General features: G+C 37.3%; 1 protein-coding gene and 1 pseudogene across 1 annotated transcript; both read left to right on the top strand.

The window, feature by feature from the left end:
* The first annotated feature begins 1,666 nt into the window (after positions 1 to 1,666).
* Positions 1,667 to 14,470, top strand: LOC125775845 (uncharacterized). Its single transcript, XM_049446850.1, has 3 exons — positions 1,667 to 4,448; positions 10,667 to 11,165; positions 12,007 to 14,470. Exons 1-3 carry the CDS (start codon positions 1,725 to 1,727, stop codon positions 14,433 to 14,435), a joined length of 5,652 nt encoding a protein of 1,883 aa, XP_049302807.1. The 5' UTR covers positions 1,667 to 1,724; the 3' UTR covers positions 14,436 to 14,470.
* LOC125777362 (tigger transposable element-derived protein 1-like) lies at positions 9,191 to 11,218 on the top strand (annotated as a pseudogene).
* Positions 14,471 to 14,773: the final 303 nt, after the last annotated feature.

Here is a 14,773-nt window from a genome sequence, read left to right as displayed (position 1 = left end):
TAAAACACATTCTTTGGACCATGCAGAAAGCTGTATTGAAACTGAAGGAGACTATTTTGAATAAAATAAATTGATTTTGCCGAAAAACCCATTTGTTCTGGTTTTTTTTAAGTCCTTTGGAACGCACCTTGTATATCACTCGGTCGATACTGTTCTCTATTTGGAAGAAGCTATTAATTTTTCTAAAAAATATCTAATTTCGTTTGGACTCCCTCCTCACAAAATGGTATTGAAACTAGGTTATTTGCTGGTAAAAACAATGAAAACTTTCATAATAGTGTGCATAATACTCACAGTATGTGGTAGCGGAGAGGATGTATGATTCCCCGAATCGCTCTGATACCATCGGATTTACCATTTCTATTTAAACGTTTACAATTTCCTGTAAAGGCATCTTTTGCAATGAACATTAATAAATCGCATGGTCAAACCTTCAACGTTGCAGGCCTACATTTGAGCGTTGACCGCTTTTCACATGGCCGAGTGTATGTCGCTCTTTCAAGTGTAACCTCTAGAGTAAAAATGTTTGTATTGTGGAATGACAAGAAAGCTGTGAACTTTGTATATAAGAACATTCTGTAATATATTAATTGTTGTCAAAATAAAATAAATAGGTAAAAATGTATTGTATGAAATTCCAAAGACAGTAAGAAGTAAGTAAGAAATCTTCATGGTAAAGGGAAAGAGGAATTGATTTACTCCACAGGCAGTAATGAGGCGAAAAATCTATGCAAAGTGGTTGCCTCACAAGTTCATAATCTAAACGAATAAACAACGAATTGCTAATTGTTCTCGGTACTCTTTTCATCTCTTTTCAACTTAGCAAATCTCTTTTCAACGGTTGATTTCCCTGGTGCAGAGCCCAAATTCAACAGTTTTTTCCCCCAAAAAGCAATGCTTTCTTAACACACGAATTGCGAATTGAAACTAACAAAAGTTGCTCCACAAAAATGCTATAGTTCATTAACTATCAGTTATAATCCAACTAATAGAAATCATATAGATGGAGTAGGGGTATTATTTATGTGCAAGCCACAGTAAAGCGTGTACGGGTCCTCTAGTAACCCTATATTTATATCGCTTAGTTTAAAGTGATACGTACTTTCTGTTTCGTGAACTGGTTGCAAGATCATACATACGAAGAAATTGAGTAAACAAATCGCAAATGTACATATGACCGATCTACTGAAATTTTGATAAAAAAAAATTCTAAAAAAAAATATACAAAAAACAATGTTTGCTTCTATTTGTATTATGTTAAAATCATTCTAATTAAACCGCTGCCATATCTTAATTTTTAGCGATTTGACCTGTGGTTAATGTAGCTTTAACACAGTCACGACAACTTTGTTGTCAACTTTTTAACCACAAACATCGCAAGTTTTTGTGATACACTACGTCGCTATGACTTCGCTTACGACTTTCAGTGGCGTTGCTCTAGATTTAATCAGCCTACAGAAGAATACATAAATTCTTTCAGAAAAAGTTTGTTTTCCTAATATTACTAGAACAACAAACAAATTATCGCACAAGGGCGAGTGCTAAGCGAGTTTGCGGTTTTCACAAATATTTTACTTGATAAGGAACTAAACTACGATTTAAGTTTCTTAAAGTGTACCAATTCGATATTATATTTTAGTATTTCAGTAAGTGTAAGTGAGTTGATCTGCAAACCCGATTTATTGTGGAGGAAATATAATAACAATAATAGCGAATTAATAAATATGAATAAACTAAAAGTACGCAATTTGTTTATAACACTCGCCTACATACTAAGTCTACTGATCATAAACAACAAATTTCTATTGGCGCACACTACCAAAATTATGTTAATCGAAACTACTGTTAAACCATTTTCCACTTGGCCCCCCGGTTGCTATAGGGATGAGAAGACTACTTGTGATTGCTATAGCGATGTAGAGCTTAAGTGTAAAATTGTCGACGGACTCAATTCAATTTCCATCAGATTTTATAGAAACCATCGATATCTGTTAGTTACGTGCTACACTATAGACACAGGAACTAATATCGATTTCCTACTTAAACGCAAATTTCCGAAAATTTTACTTGAAACACGTTATATCGGAGTGAACGATTGCAAGAATTTTACACACGAAAGCTATATCAATGACAAAGTGTGGGTAACTCAACAAAATATGAATGAGCTGAATAAAGTGACAGTAATCTTTAACATTGACTTTAATACAAAACCAACGGGATATTTTAGTACAGAATGGAAATTTACTCACCTGCAATTGATTATTAAATCAAATCGAACTGAAATCCGGGAAGCAGATGTTATATACATATTCACTGACTCACTTGATACGCCGCCACAAATGGAAACGCTTACGCTCAGCGTACAAGGTCTAAGAAACCAAACCTTATCGCTGCAAAACTTGACGCAAACAGTCTTTAAACACTTCACTATGCTCCGACAGCTTGACTTAGCCGGAAATAATATGAAAATGTTGGATGCAAAAATCTTTGCAACGCTAACGCAATTGAATTTTCTGAATTTGAGCCGTAATGAAATCCGAGAATTGCCCGAGAGTCTGTTGGCATATCAGCATCACCTTTTGATACTGGATCTGAGTCACAATTTATTGGAATATTTAACGCCACACCTTTTCAATAACACACCTTGGCTATGGCAGTTGAAACTTGCTGGCAATCATCTGCACGACACCGTAGATCTTATGGAGAATCTGAAACCGCTGAATTATCTACATAGGCTAGACATAAGCCAGAACCAACTGCAAACCAATTGGAGCACCAAGACGTCCGGCAATAGAACACCAAAGTTACTGACAACTTTTCGACACAACATGAGTTCGGATTTAGTCGAGGTTCTTAATTATATTACCAAGTTGCACTCAGAGAATTATGAAGATGGCAAGATTAACTCAACGATAATAAATCTAAGTGGCAATCGTTTGCGCGAATTCACGTTGGATTGGCTTGTAGCTGCGAACCTTATATGCCCTTTTGAAATAAACCTAGAGCATAATATGATTGAAAACATTTTTGCTTTACAAGATCTCTTCGGTATGACTGACGATTGTGCACTCGAAATCAAACTAAGTGGTCATCGGATCGCGTGCGATTGTAAATTGGCTTGGATTTACAGGGAAAACTATCGTTCGCTGTTCAATGATTTTCAGTGCATTCAGACGTCAACCAAACAAGTAAAAAATCTCGCGCAGCTGAAACGTAATGAACTGTGTACTTGGGAACCTGTAATGTGCCCCAGAAACTGCAATTGTTACACACAATTTGAATTCCTGCACATCAATTGCAAGGGTGCGCAACATATCGAACAGCTCCCACGCCCCGAGCAAGTTGGGCTCAAGAGTTCGGTACTCGATATTAGCAATAACAATTTCATTGAATTGCCGCTAAACACCACCTTCGGCTACGATAACGTTTCGCAACTCAACGCGTCCTCAAATAAAATCACGAACTTTAATATCAGTCAACTGCCAACCAATTTGACGGTTTTGGATCTACGAAATAATCGCTTAAAATCTTTAGATGATGAATTTTTGCGTAGATATCTCAATGACAGCACAAAACTACTATATCTCTATTTAAGTGATAATCATTGGATTTGCGACTGTTCCACGCAGCAGTTGGTGTACACCATACGTAGACATCAGACACGCATACCCGATGCCGACCAGTTACTCTGTTACTCTACTACTCTGCAGAACGATACACTCCTAATAGACAATGTGAGAGAAATGTGTCCAACTCCTGTTAAAGATGAATATTATCAAAACTTGAATGCAACTGTGATTAGTGTAGCGTCAACCATTATTATTTTACTTTGCATTATCGCACTCTTTTATAAATATAAATTAGAAGTGAAAGTCTGGCTATATAGCTACAACATATTGAGATTTTGCATTAGCGAATGTGAGCTGGATAAGCATAAAACATTCGATGCGTTTATTTCATATGCACACCAGGATGCAGACTTCGTCAACCATACATTGCTGCCGCAACTCGAACAGTGCGAACCACCATTTCGTGTATGCACGCACGAACGCAATTGGCTGGCTGGCGCTTATATACCTGAACAAATCATCGAATCGGTGGAACAGTCGCGTCGGACGATCATTGTGCTCTCGCAGCACTTTATCGAGTCGGATTGGGCGCGCATGGAGTTTCGCACAGCGCATCAATGCTCGTTGAACGAAGGTCGTGCGCGCATCATAATGATTAAATATGGCGAAATCACGAAAACGGACTTATTGGATAGAGAGCTAAGGGCATATTTGGCTATGAATACCTATCTGGATTGGCAAGATGTCAGATTTTGGGACAAGTTACGCTACGCCATGCCACATAAAGTGCGTAGAGAGAAGAGCTCCGATATGCTAAAAACTAACGGCAGAATGTATGTTATAAGACAAGTTGAGGTGAATCGTTTGCATGAAGAAATTGTTTAAATTTGTCACACTTCCTTTGTGGTAAAGAAAATTGTTTGCAGTGTGGTAAGAGTTATCAAGAATACATATATATTTATGAAAATACAAATATATTACCTTTTATTGCAGTTACTTTGTGAAATCTTCCGTCTGATTCTTCTGTGCCACAAAGAGTTGTTCAAAATGTTGCTACTAAGAGAAAGATTGAAGATAGAGATAATCTAGACCAACCTGCCTACCAAGCAGCGAAGATCGCATAAACTCCTCAATGTCATTTTATTATATCTCAAGTAAATATTTAATAAATTTTCCTGTATAATTAATTAAAAAGCTCACAAGCATATCAGTATAATTAATTAAAAAGCTCACAAGCATATCTGTTTATATATACAAAAATTATTTACTTAAATATTTCAACAAAAAAGGAAGCGTAAGTTCGAGTGCAAGAGAATATTTTATGAATAGCCTTGAAAGATGCAATGCTTAAATGCAATGAGGAATGGTACTGTCAAATGCTTACCGAAATTTAAGTTAAACAATTAATGAGGGTACCTAAAATTCCGCCGAATACATAATCAACAACGATGATACAGACGATTGTGAAGAGTTATGATTGGATTTGAACGATTTTTGTTCATAAGGTGGCATAGAGTAAAGGCATTATTCGTGAAAAGTTTCAAGTTAACTCTTCTTGATTTGTGTACTTAAAAGTTAAGGGGGTATTCTACTCTAGAAATCAAATTTTGTGCAGTTTTTTGAATTTAAAAAAAACGAAAAATATTTTTACCATCAATTTTTTTATGGTGTTTTTATTAATATCTTAAGAATATTGAAAGAAAAATTTACAAAAATATATTAAAAATTAAAATAATTAGAGGGGGGGAGAGATAGGTGTAAAAAAAATGGCGCATCCTGGTGAGATTTATCCTGACTCTCCTGGTGGTCTGAAAAAAAAAAATCAAAAGAAATTCTTAATCAGTAAGGATGCTATTATAGTCCCTATTTCAGGGAACACGAAAAATGTTTTTTTTTTTTTGGAAAATGGCGACTGCCTGAAAATAAAAACCATTTTTTACGCTTTTTTTTTGAAATTCCTGAATTTTTTTTAAATATTAAAAACAAAGGATTAAGGATTATATAAAGATAAAGGATAAAGGATTATATAAAGAAGGTTCACACAAAATTTCAAGTAAATCGGTTGTATAGAACTTGAGATAATGCCGGTACCGTGTGGAAAAAAGCCCTTTCGAGAAAACCGCGTTTAAAAAAGTGAGTCTACCTACCTACCGGGCTAGGTACTGCGTCACTAAAGTAACTGTAGCTCTTAAAATAATTTTAATTTTTAAAAATGCCTTGGAGGATATGTTCTTAAGGGTCTAAACTTTAAATATATGAAAAAAATCGAATTTTTCCAAATTCTAGAGTAGAATACCCCCTTAAAGAACCGAATGGAACTTCAAATTGTGGTATATGGGAAGAATGGAATATAATAGAAATATTACATTCCAAACTCTGTCGAATTCGGTTGGTCAGGTCCCGAGATATGGGGTTTCACCAAAAATTGTGCGGGGCCATGACCATCGTCCAATTTTCACTCGGGCTCCTATAAAGCCCACTTATATCCTCTCGAAGGTAAAATTTAATGTTCCTGACGTATTCAGTTATTGACTTATCGCGCTTTTAGTAGTAAGTAACAGTACCGTTATATGGGGAGTGAGCGGGGTTATCCTCCGATTTCATTTTGATTTATTTTATGTGCAACCACTTCTCACGTTCAAATGAAGTCCGATCTCCACATATCGATTAGTGTTTGTTTAGCTGCTCTTTGATCGAATAGCTTGTCTGGCAATTTTTACTATAGCAAAAGTAATTCAACAACGAGTTTGTTTCAAGTTAAATCAAGTCGATATCGTAAAAAGCGCCCCACATGAAAAAGACACAAGAGCCTCGGATAAGAGGGCGCCTATTGATGACGACCTCTGTAAACGCATTAGGGATTACGATTTAAGGGTATGCACCTGAAAAGTTCGATCCCTTAATTGTGAAGGTGCCGCTGCCCAGCTGGTTGATGTTCTCGTTAGAATACTGACATCACCGCTGTCCAAAAAGTGCGATGGACGAGACAAAGACTGAGACGGGTAGGACCTTGGGGCATTTACTACAGTGACCACATAGAGGAGCGCAAATTTGGTGTGGGACTCGTGATGGGAGAGAGACTCCGTCGGCGACGATGCCAAAATCGTGCTTTAATGCCAGGGGGGGCAAAGAAGGTAGCCTTGGCACAACAGTCGGTAAATTCAGCCTCCACGAGGAAACGTCCACAAAAAGATTGAGGATGATCGACTTCGCCGGAACCTGAAATATGGTTATCTGTAGTACTAGATTCCAGCATAAATAAATGAATCAAGCCAAGCAAAGAACACGCCTTCAGTGTCTTAACGTGCGTACGCTACGAGATCCTAACGTCGACGCAGACCACTATATTCTTGCAACCAAGATACGCACCCGCCTCTGTGTCAACGCACGGCAATAAACACAAGAAATGTTCGGCGTCGAGAAACCGCAATCACTACAGACAGCCGAACAGTTTTCTAAACGACTTGCACTCCTGATTTCTGAGAGCACTCATCAGCAACTCGGTAAAAGAGAACTGCTTCTTTTTTATTGCTAATAGCCGAGTTTACACCAACGCCACCAATGGGTACTTAGTTGAATACTTTCGGATCTGTAGTGTTTTCATCCATTCAGACGTCATGACCTAGCCAGCGTAACCGCTGTCTCTTAATTCGCCGAACTACTATGTAACTCGAATTAATTAGCTGAAAATAGTTGCCTCAGAACAAACATTGATCGATGACATAAAGTTACGTCTTGATAAAGCTCAGCCGCACTGTACGGCTAGGTTTGAAGTGAAGCGCGAATGCTGGTCAACTACTTGATTTGCGTAGTCAACAGCTTCCCCTGTCCTGAATAAGTCCTAAGAGGACTGATGTGTTCTTCGCTCTACATACGTAAGTTTCCGTGAAGCGGTTTTCTGGCTTCATGAAGGACAGTTTTTGGCAACCAAGGTGTGAAGCATAACCTTGAGATCTTTTTTATGACCTAATTTAACCTAAAGTTTATTTCTGAGGTCTATCGAGTTGCTACTAAGGCGATCCTTTAAGGAATAATGCAATCAGCATTATGTCTTGCGTAAAAGTAAGGAATGAGATTAGTTCAAATTTTGACATACGAGGTATGACAATTAAGTAATGAGACTGATTCCATAAAAACCGTATATTTGAAAATTATTCTACAACTCTGCCATCTCCTTCAAAGTAGTCCCCTCGGGCAGCAAGACAGCGATTCCATCGCGTTTTCCATGCTTCGTAACATTTCTGGAATGCTTCGCTGTTGCAACACGGCGATCCCTTTAGAGGCCAAATACTGGGACACGCTGAGGGCGGTGTGACACGGCGCGTTGTCGTGATGAAGGATCCACTTACGAGCGATGTCTGAGCGCACCTTGTTGACTCGTTTTCGCAATCTTTCGAGTACTTGGCAATAGTACACTTGATTCACAGTTTTCCCCGGCGGAATGAATTCTTTGTGGACGATTCCACGGCTATCGAAAAAGGCAATAATCATCGTTTTCACGTTCGACTTGCTCATGCGAGCTTTTTTCGGGCGGAGGGCGTGCGGAGACAACCATTATGAGCTTTGGCACGACTAAAAGCACTATAACCATACACTCTTACAATTTTAGCGTACGTTTCCGAAGCTGTTTCTCCCAATCTGGCGCAAAATTTTATCGCGATGCGTTGCTCTTGATTTCGTTTTTTCCATTTTCGTGACACAACAAACACACGTCTACTCAACTTAACGCAGCAGGCGAACTAAACAAGCTAGAGCGAAGTACACATTTCAATGGAGAGGGGAGCGATGCCGAAAGAAGAGAAAGGGAATTTCAAGCTCACGGGTTTACCATAAGCGCGGCAATAAAGTTAGTCTCATTACTTAATTGTCAAAACTCGTATGACCGATCTTCTGAAATTTTAATACAAGAAAAAAAATTACAAAAAAATGTATAGCAAAACAACGTTTGCTAGATAACTCATAACAGCTTGTTTTATATCTGACATATTTGTGTGATGTTAAAATCATTCTAATTAAACCGCTGCCATATCTTAATTTTTAGCGATTTGACCTGTGGTTAATGTAGCTTTAACACAGTCACGACAACTGTTGGCAACTTTTTAACCACAAACATCGCAAGTTATTGTGATACACTACGTCGCTATGACTTCGCTTACGACTTTCAGTGGCGCTGCTATAGATTTAATCAGCCTACAGAAGAATACACTCAGCCCTTTTTTACGCGATCTCTTTTTACGCTATTTCACTTTAACGCGGTTATTTTTGCAGCGAAAATTCCTTTTTTTACGCGAATGTCTCACTTTAACGCTATTGCTTTTTTCGTTTTTTGCTTGTTTACATATTTTTACGCGTAACAATTTTTGAATATGTCGGCGCATCCTAATAGTGTGTGGATATTGGTATGCGTGTGTGGGTATACAGTTTCGGGAATTTCGTTAAAAGACTAAGTTCCTCATTATTGCATCAGCCGTTAATTGTGTTGTGATTGGTTGTTTGCATGTCGTCTCTTCAAGAAGTACCGTTTTAGCGGGGCGACAGCGTGGCGTCGCTATTATCGAGTGTGGTTCGGTGGTAAGCACAAAAGGAAGAAAAATACGCAGAGTCAGTCTTGTTTAGGATGTCTACCGAAAAGCATGGTATTCCGACAAATATAACACGGGGAAGTCCTAACAAAAAAATTTTACTCTATGTGTATCAATTTTTGCAAATCTAGTTATAGTGTACATATTTAGTTAGCGGCCGGTGCAGTTGTTTTGGTAAGACTATAAAATATATCTATAATTTTGTAATAAAAATAATAAAAATTTTTAATAAGGAATTTCAATTTTTGCTAGCTTTACAATGGAAGCTAATTTAGGAAAAAATAAAAAACGCAAAGGCATTTCTTTAGAAACAAAAATAAAAGTTTTGGACTATCTAGAGCAGGGAGCTGGCCCAACAAATGTGGGAAAGAGGCTTGGATTAAGTGAATCTACAGTGCGGACAATAAAAAAAAATGAAAATTCAATTAGAAAATCTGTACTTTTCGGAAAAAATGTAAATGTGAAGAAAACTTCATACTCAAGAAATGTTTTTATTGAAGAAATGGAAAACCTATTACCAATTTGGATTGAGGATCTCAACCAGAAACGAATCCCAGTTGATACTACAACAATAAAACAAAAAGCTCTAGGTATTTTTAATCGATTAACATCGAACCAAGAAAACAAAACCGAATTTTCAGGTAGTGGTGGATGGTTTTCGAAGTTTATTGAAAGACATAATTTTCATAATTTAAAAATTAAGGGTGAAATTGCTTCAGCTGATAGTAAAGCTGCGCAGGACTATCCACCAAAGTTATTAAAAATTATTCAAGAAGGTGGTTACACGCCAGACCAAGTTTTCAATGCGGTCGAAACCGGTCTATTTTGGAAGAGGTTACCAAAACAAACATATGTGTCTAAGACCCAAAAATCATTTGGTGGCTTCAAAGCCACCGCAACGTGTAACGTTTTGATTATGTAGCAATGCCTCTGGTGGCCGCACGATTAAACCGCTGTAAGTAAACAAAAGTCTCAGGCCGCGAGCACTAAAGGGCAAAGATTTAAAACATTTACCTGTTCACTGGATGGCCAATAAAAAAGCCTGGGTAACTGGAAATATATTCCAAGAATGGTTTGCTAAATGCTTTGTAGCAGAAGTTAAAAGTTATTTGAAGAAGAAGAAACAGCCCTTTAAAGCTCTTTTAATAATTGACAACGCACCAGGCCATCCGTTGATTGAACATCCTAATGTAAATATCATTTTTCTCCCACCGAATACTACATCAATTATCCAACCGATGGATCAAGGCATTATTGCGACTTTTAAAATGTACTACCTCAAAAAAACTTTTCAGTGCATTATGGAAAAACTGGAGGAAAATCCTGAATTGGACTTCACCGATGCTTGGAAAAATTTTTCTATCAAGGATTGCATCTTGTACGCGTCAAAAGCAATTTCTGACATAAGGCAACATACGTTAAACGCATGCTAGAAATCTCTTTCGCCAGAATGTGTTAAAAGTGGTATGTCCGTAACAAGCAATTCAACTAATTATTCAGATATCATTGATTTAGCATGTTCCGCGGGAGGAGAAATTCCTTGCAGATATGACGAGAGAAGATATTGACGAGATTCTTCTAGACCGAGAGCTCGATGATGACGATTTGATTGAAATAGCTACGGAAGTAATCGAATCGGAAAATGGCAGCGACACCGATATAGACGAGCATCCAATTAAAGCAGAGACGATTAAGCAAGGTCTTAAACTTGCAGCAGAATTGGAAAATTATTTTGTAGCAAATGATACTGACGCCGAACGTACACGAATTTTTCAAAAAGAATTGAGTCTCTGCATGTTAAGATATAAAGAACTACATCGCAATTTATTGGGTCCAAAAAGAAGCGTTCAAACAAAATTAACTGAATTTATGGTTCAAACTCAGTCGGAGATGCTAAGTCAATCAGAACATCAATCCATAGTTCTTACTATTGATTCTGATACAAATTCTAGTGATATCAGTGCCGGCCATCAAAATAAGCGGCTAAGAATAATTTCCACTATGGATAATGAGAGTGATTAAACAGCATTCAACGGTTTTTTCAATAAATCTACCTATTTTCTTCTCTTTTATATATGGTTTTTGTTTTGTATTTTTTATTTTGTTATGAATGAATAAATCATAAGTCTGAAATTTGAAACTTATTGTATTGTTTTTGAATATTTTTTTGCGCGTATATTTTGTTATACGCGATATTTTTTATATTCGGAACCAATTCGTCAGTTAATATTGGAAAACTAACCATTTTTACGCGATTTTTTTTTACGCGATTAGTGCCAGAACCAATAATCGCATAAAAAAAGGACTGAGTGTACATAAATTCTTTCAGAAAAAGTTTGTTTTTCTAATATTACCAGAAGAACAAACAAATTATCGCACAAGGGCGAGTGCTAAGCGAGTTTGCGGTTTTCACAAATATTTTACTTGATAAGGAACTAAACTACGATTTAAGTTTCTTAAAGTGTACCAATTCGATATTATATTTTAGTATTTCAGTAAGTGTAAGTGAGTTGATCTGCAAACCCGATTTATTGTGGAGGAAATATAAGAACAATAATAATTAATAAATATGAACAAACTAAAAGTACGCAATTTGTTTATAACACTCGCCTACATACTAAGTCAACTGATCATAAACAACAAATTAATGTTGGCGCACACTACCGAAATGAAGTTAATCGAAACTACTATTGAACCATTTTCCACTTGGCCCCCCGATTGCTATAGGGATGAAAAGACTACTTGTGATTGTGATCGCAAAAGATTTAAATGTAAAATTGTCGACGGACCCAATTCAATTTCCATCAGATTTTATAGAAACCATCGCTATCTGTTTGTTACGTGCTACACTATAGATACAGAAACTAATATCGATTTCCTACTAAAACGCAAATTTCGAACAATTTTACTTGAAACACGTTATATCGGAGTGAAAGATTGCAAGAATTTTACACACGAAATCTATATAAATGACAAAGTGTGGGTATCTCAACAAAATATGAATGAGCTGAATAAAGTGACAGTAATCTTTAACATTGACTTTAATGCAAAATCACTGGAATATATTAGAATAAAATGGACATTTACTCACCTGCAATTGATTATTAAATCAAATCGAACTGAAATCTGGGAATCAGATGTTATATACATATTCATTGAGTCACTTAATACGCCGCCACAACTGGAAACGTTTACGCTCAGCGTACAAGGTCTAAGAAACCAAACCTTATCGCTGCAAAACTTGACGCAAACAGTCTTTAAACACTTCACTATGCTCCGACAGCTTGACTTAGCCGGAAATAATATGAAAATGTTGGACGAAAATATCTTTGCAGCGCTAACGCAATTAAATTTTCTGAATTTGAGCCGTAATGAAATCCGGGAATTGCCCGAGAGTCTGTTGGCATATCAGCATCAACTTTTGATATTGGATCTGAGTTACAATTTATTGGAATATTTAACGCCACATCTTTTCGATCACACACCTTGGCTATGGCAGTTGAAACTTGCTGGCAATCATCTGCACGACATCATACATCTTATAGAGAATCTGAAACCGCTGAACTATCTGCATAGGCTAGACGTAAGCCAGAACCAACTGCAAACTATTTGGAGCACCGATACGTCCGTCAATAGAACGCCAAGGTTACTGACAAATTTTCGTTACAACATGAGTTTGGCTTTAGCCGACAGTCTTAATTATATAACCAAGTTGCAACCAGAGAATTACGAAGGTGGCAAGATTAACTCAACAGTAATAAATCTAAGTGGCAATCGTTTGCGCGAATTTACATTGGATTGGCTTGTAGCTGCGAACCTTATATGCCCTTTTGAAATAAACCTAGACCACAATTCGATTGAAAATATTTTTGCTTTACAAAAGACTGACGATTGTGCGCCCAAAATCAAACTAAACGGTAACCCGATCGTGTGCGATTGTATATTGGCTTGGATTTACAGTGAAAACTATCGTTCACTGTTCAATGGTTTACAGTGCCTTCAGACGTCAACCAAACAAGTAAAAGATCTCGCGCAGCTGGAACGTAATGAATTGTGTGCTTGGGAACCTGTAATGTGCCCCAGAAACTGCAATTGTTACACACAATTTGAATTCCTGCACATCGATTGCAAGGGTGCGCAACATATCGAACAGCTCCCACGCCCCGAGCAAGTTGGGCTCAAGAGCTCGGTACTCGATATTAGCAATAACAATTTCATTGAATTGCCGCTAAACACCACCTTCGGCTACGGTAATGTTTCGCAACTCAACGCGTCGTCAAATAAAATCACGAACTTTAATATCAGTCAACTGCCAACCAATTTGACGGTTTTGGATCTACGAAATAATCGCTTAAAATCTTTAGATGATGAATTTTTGCGTAGATACCTCAATGACAGCACAAAACTACAATATCTCTATCTAAGTGATAATCATTGGATTTGCGACTGTTCCACACAACAATTGGTGTACACCATACGTACACATCAGACACGCATACCCGATGCCGACCAGTTACTCTGTTACTCTACTACTCTGAAGAACGATACACGCCTAATAGACAATGTGAGAGAATTGTGTCCAACTCCTGTTAATGTTGAATATTATAAAAACTTGAATACAACTGTAATTAGCGTAGCGTTAACCATTATTGTTTTACTTTGCATTATCGCACTCTTTTATAAATATAAATTAGAAGTGGAAGTCTGGCTATATAGCCACAACATATTGAGATTTTGCATTAGCGAATGTGAGCTGGATAAGCATAAAACATTCGATGCGTTTATTTCATATGCACACCAGGATGCAGACTTCGTCAACCATACATTGCTGCCGCAACTCGAACAGTGCGAACCACCATTTCGTATTTGCACGCACGAACGCAATTGGCTGGCTGGCGCTTATATACCTGAACAAATCATCGAATCGGTGGAACAGTCGCGTCGGACGATCATTGTGCTCTCGCAGCACTTTATCGAGTCGGATTGGGCGCGCATGGAGTTTCGCACAGCGCATCAGTGCTCGTTGAACGAGGGTCGTGCGCGCATCATAATGATTAAATATGGCGAAATCACGAAAAGTGACTTATTGGATAGAGAGCTAAGGGCATATTTGGCTATGAATACCTATCTGGATTGGCAAGATGTCAGATTTTGGGACAAGTTACGCTACGCCATGCCACATAAAGTGCGTAGAGAGAAGAGCTCCGATATGCTAAAAACTAACGGCAGAATGTATGTTATAAGACAAGTTGAGGTGAATCGTTTGCATGAAGAAATTGTTTAAATTTGTCACACATCCTTTGTGGTAAAGAAAATTGTTTGCAGGCCGGTAAGAGTTATCAAGAATACATATATATTTATGAAAATACAAATATATTACTTTTTATTGCAGTTACTTTGTGAAATCTTCCGTCTGATTCTTCTGTGCCACAAAGAGTTGTTCAAAATGTTGCTACTAAGAGAAAGATTGAAGATAGAGATAATCTAGACCAACCTGCCTACCAAGCAGCGAAGATCGCATAAACTCCTCAATGTCATTTTATTATATCTCAAGTAAATATTTAATAAATTTTCCTGTATAATTAATTAAAAAGCTCACAAGCATATCTGTTTATATATACA

The sequence above is a fragment of the Bactrocera dorsalis genome, chromosome 1 (genome assembly GCF_023373825.1).
Source record: "Bactrocera dorsalis isolate Fly_Bdor chromosome 1, ASM2337382v1, whole genome shotgun sequence".
Lineage (NCBI taxonomy): Eukaryota > Metazoa > Arthropoda > Insecta > Diptera > Tephritidae > Bactrocera > Bactrocera dorsalis.
This window is presented reverse-complemented; position numbering and strand designations above follow the sequence as displayed.

What these genes read in the sequence shown, in the direction of transcription:
- LOC125775845 (XM_049446850.1), top strand. Translation starts at nt 1,725, where the DNA reads ATGAATAAACTAAAAGTACGCAATTTGTTTATAACACTCGCCTACATA. An exon ending in ATCGTTTGCATGAAGAAATT is followed by an intron (nt 4,449 to 10,666) that starts GTTTAAATTTGT and finishes TCATTGATTTAG; the next exon opens with CATGTTCCGCGGGAGGAGAA. An exon ending in TTCCACTATGGATAATGAGA is followed by an intron (nt 11,166 to 12,006) that starts GTGATTAAACAG and finishes GCTACACTATAG; the next exon opens with ATACAGAAACTAATATCGAT.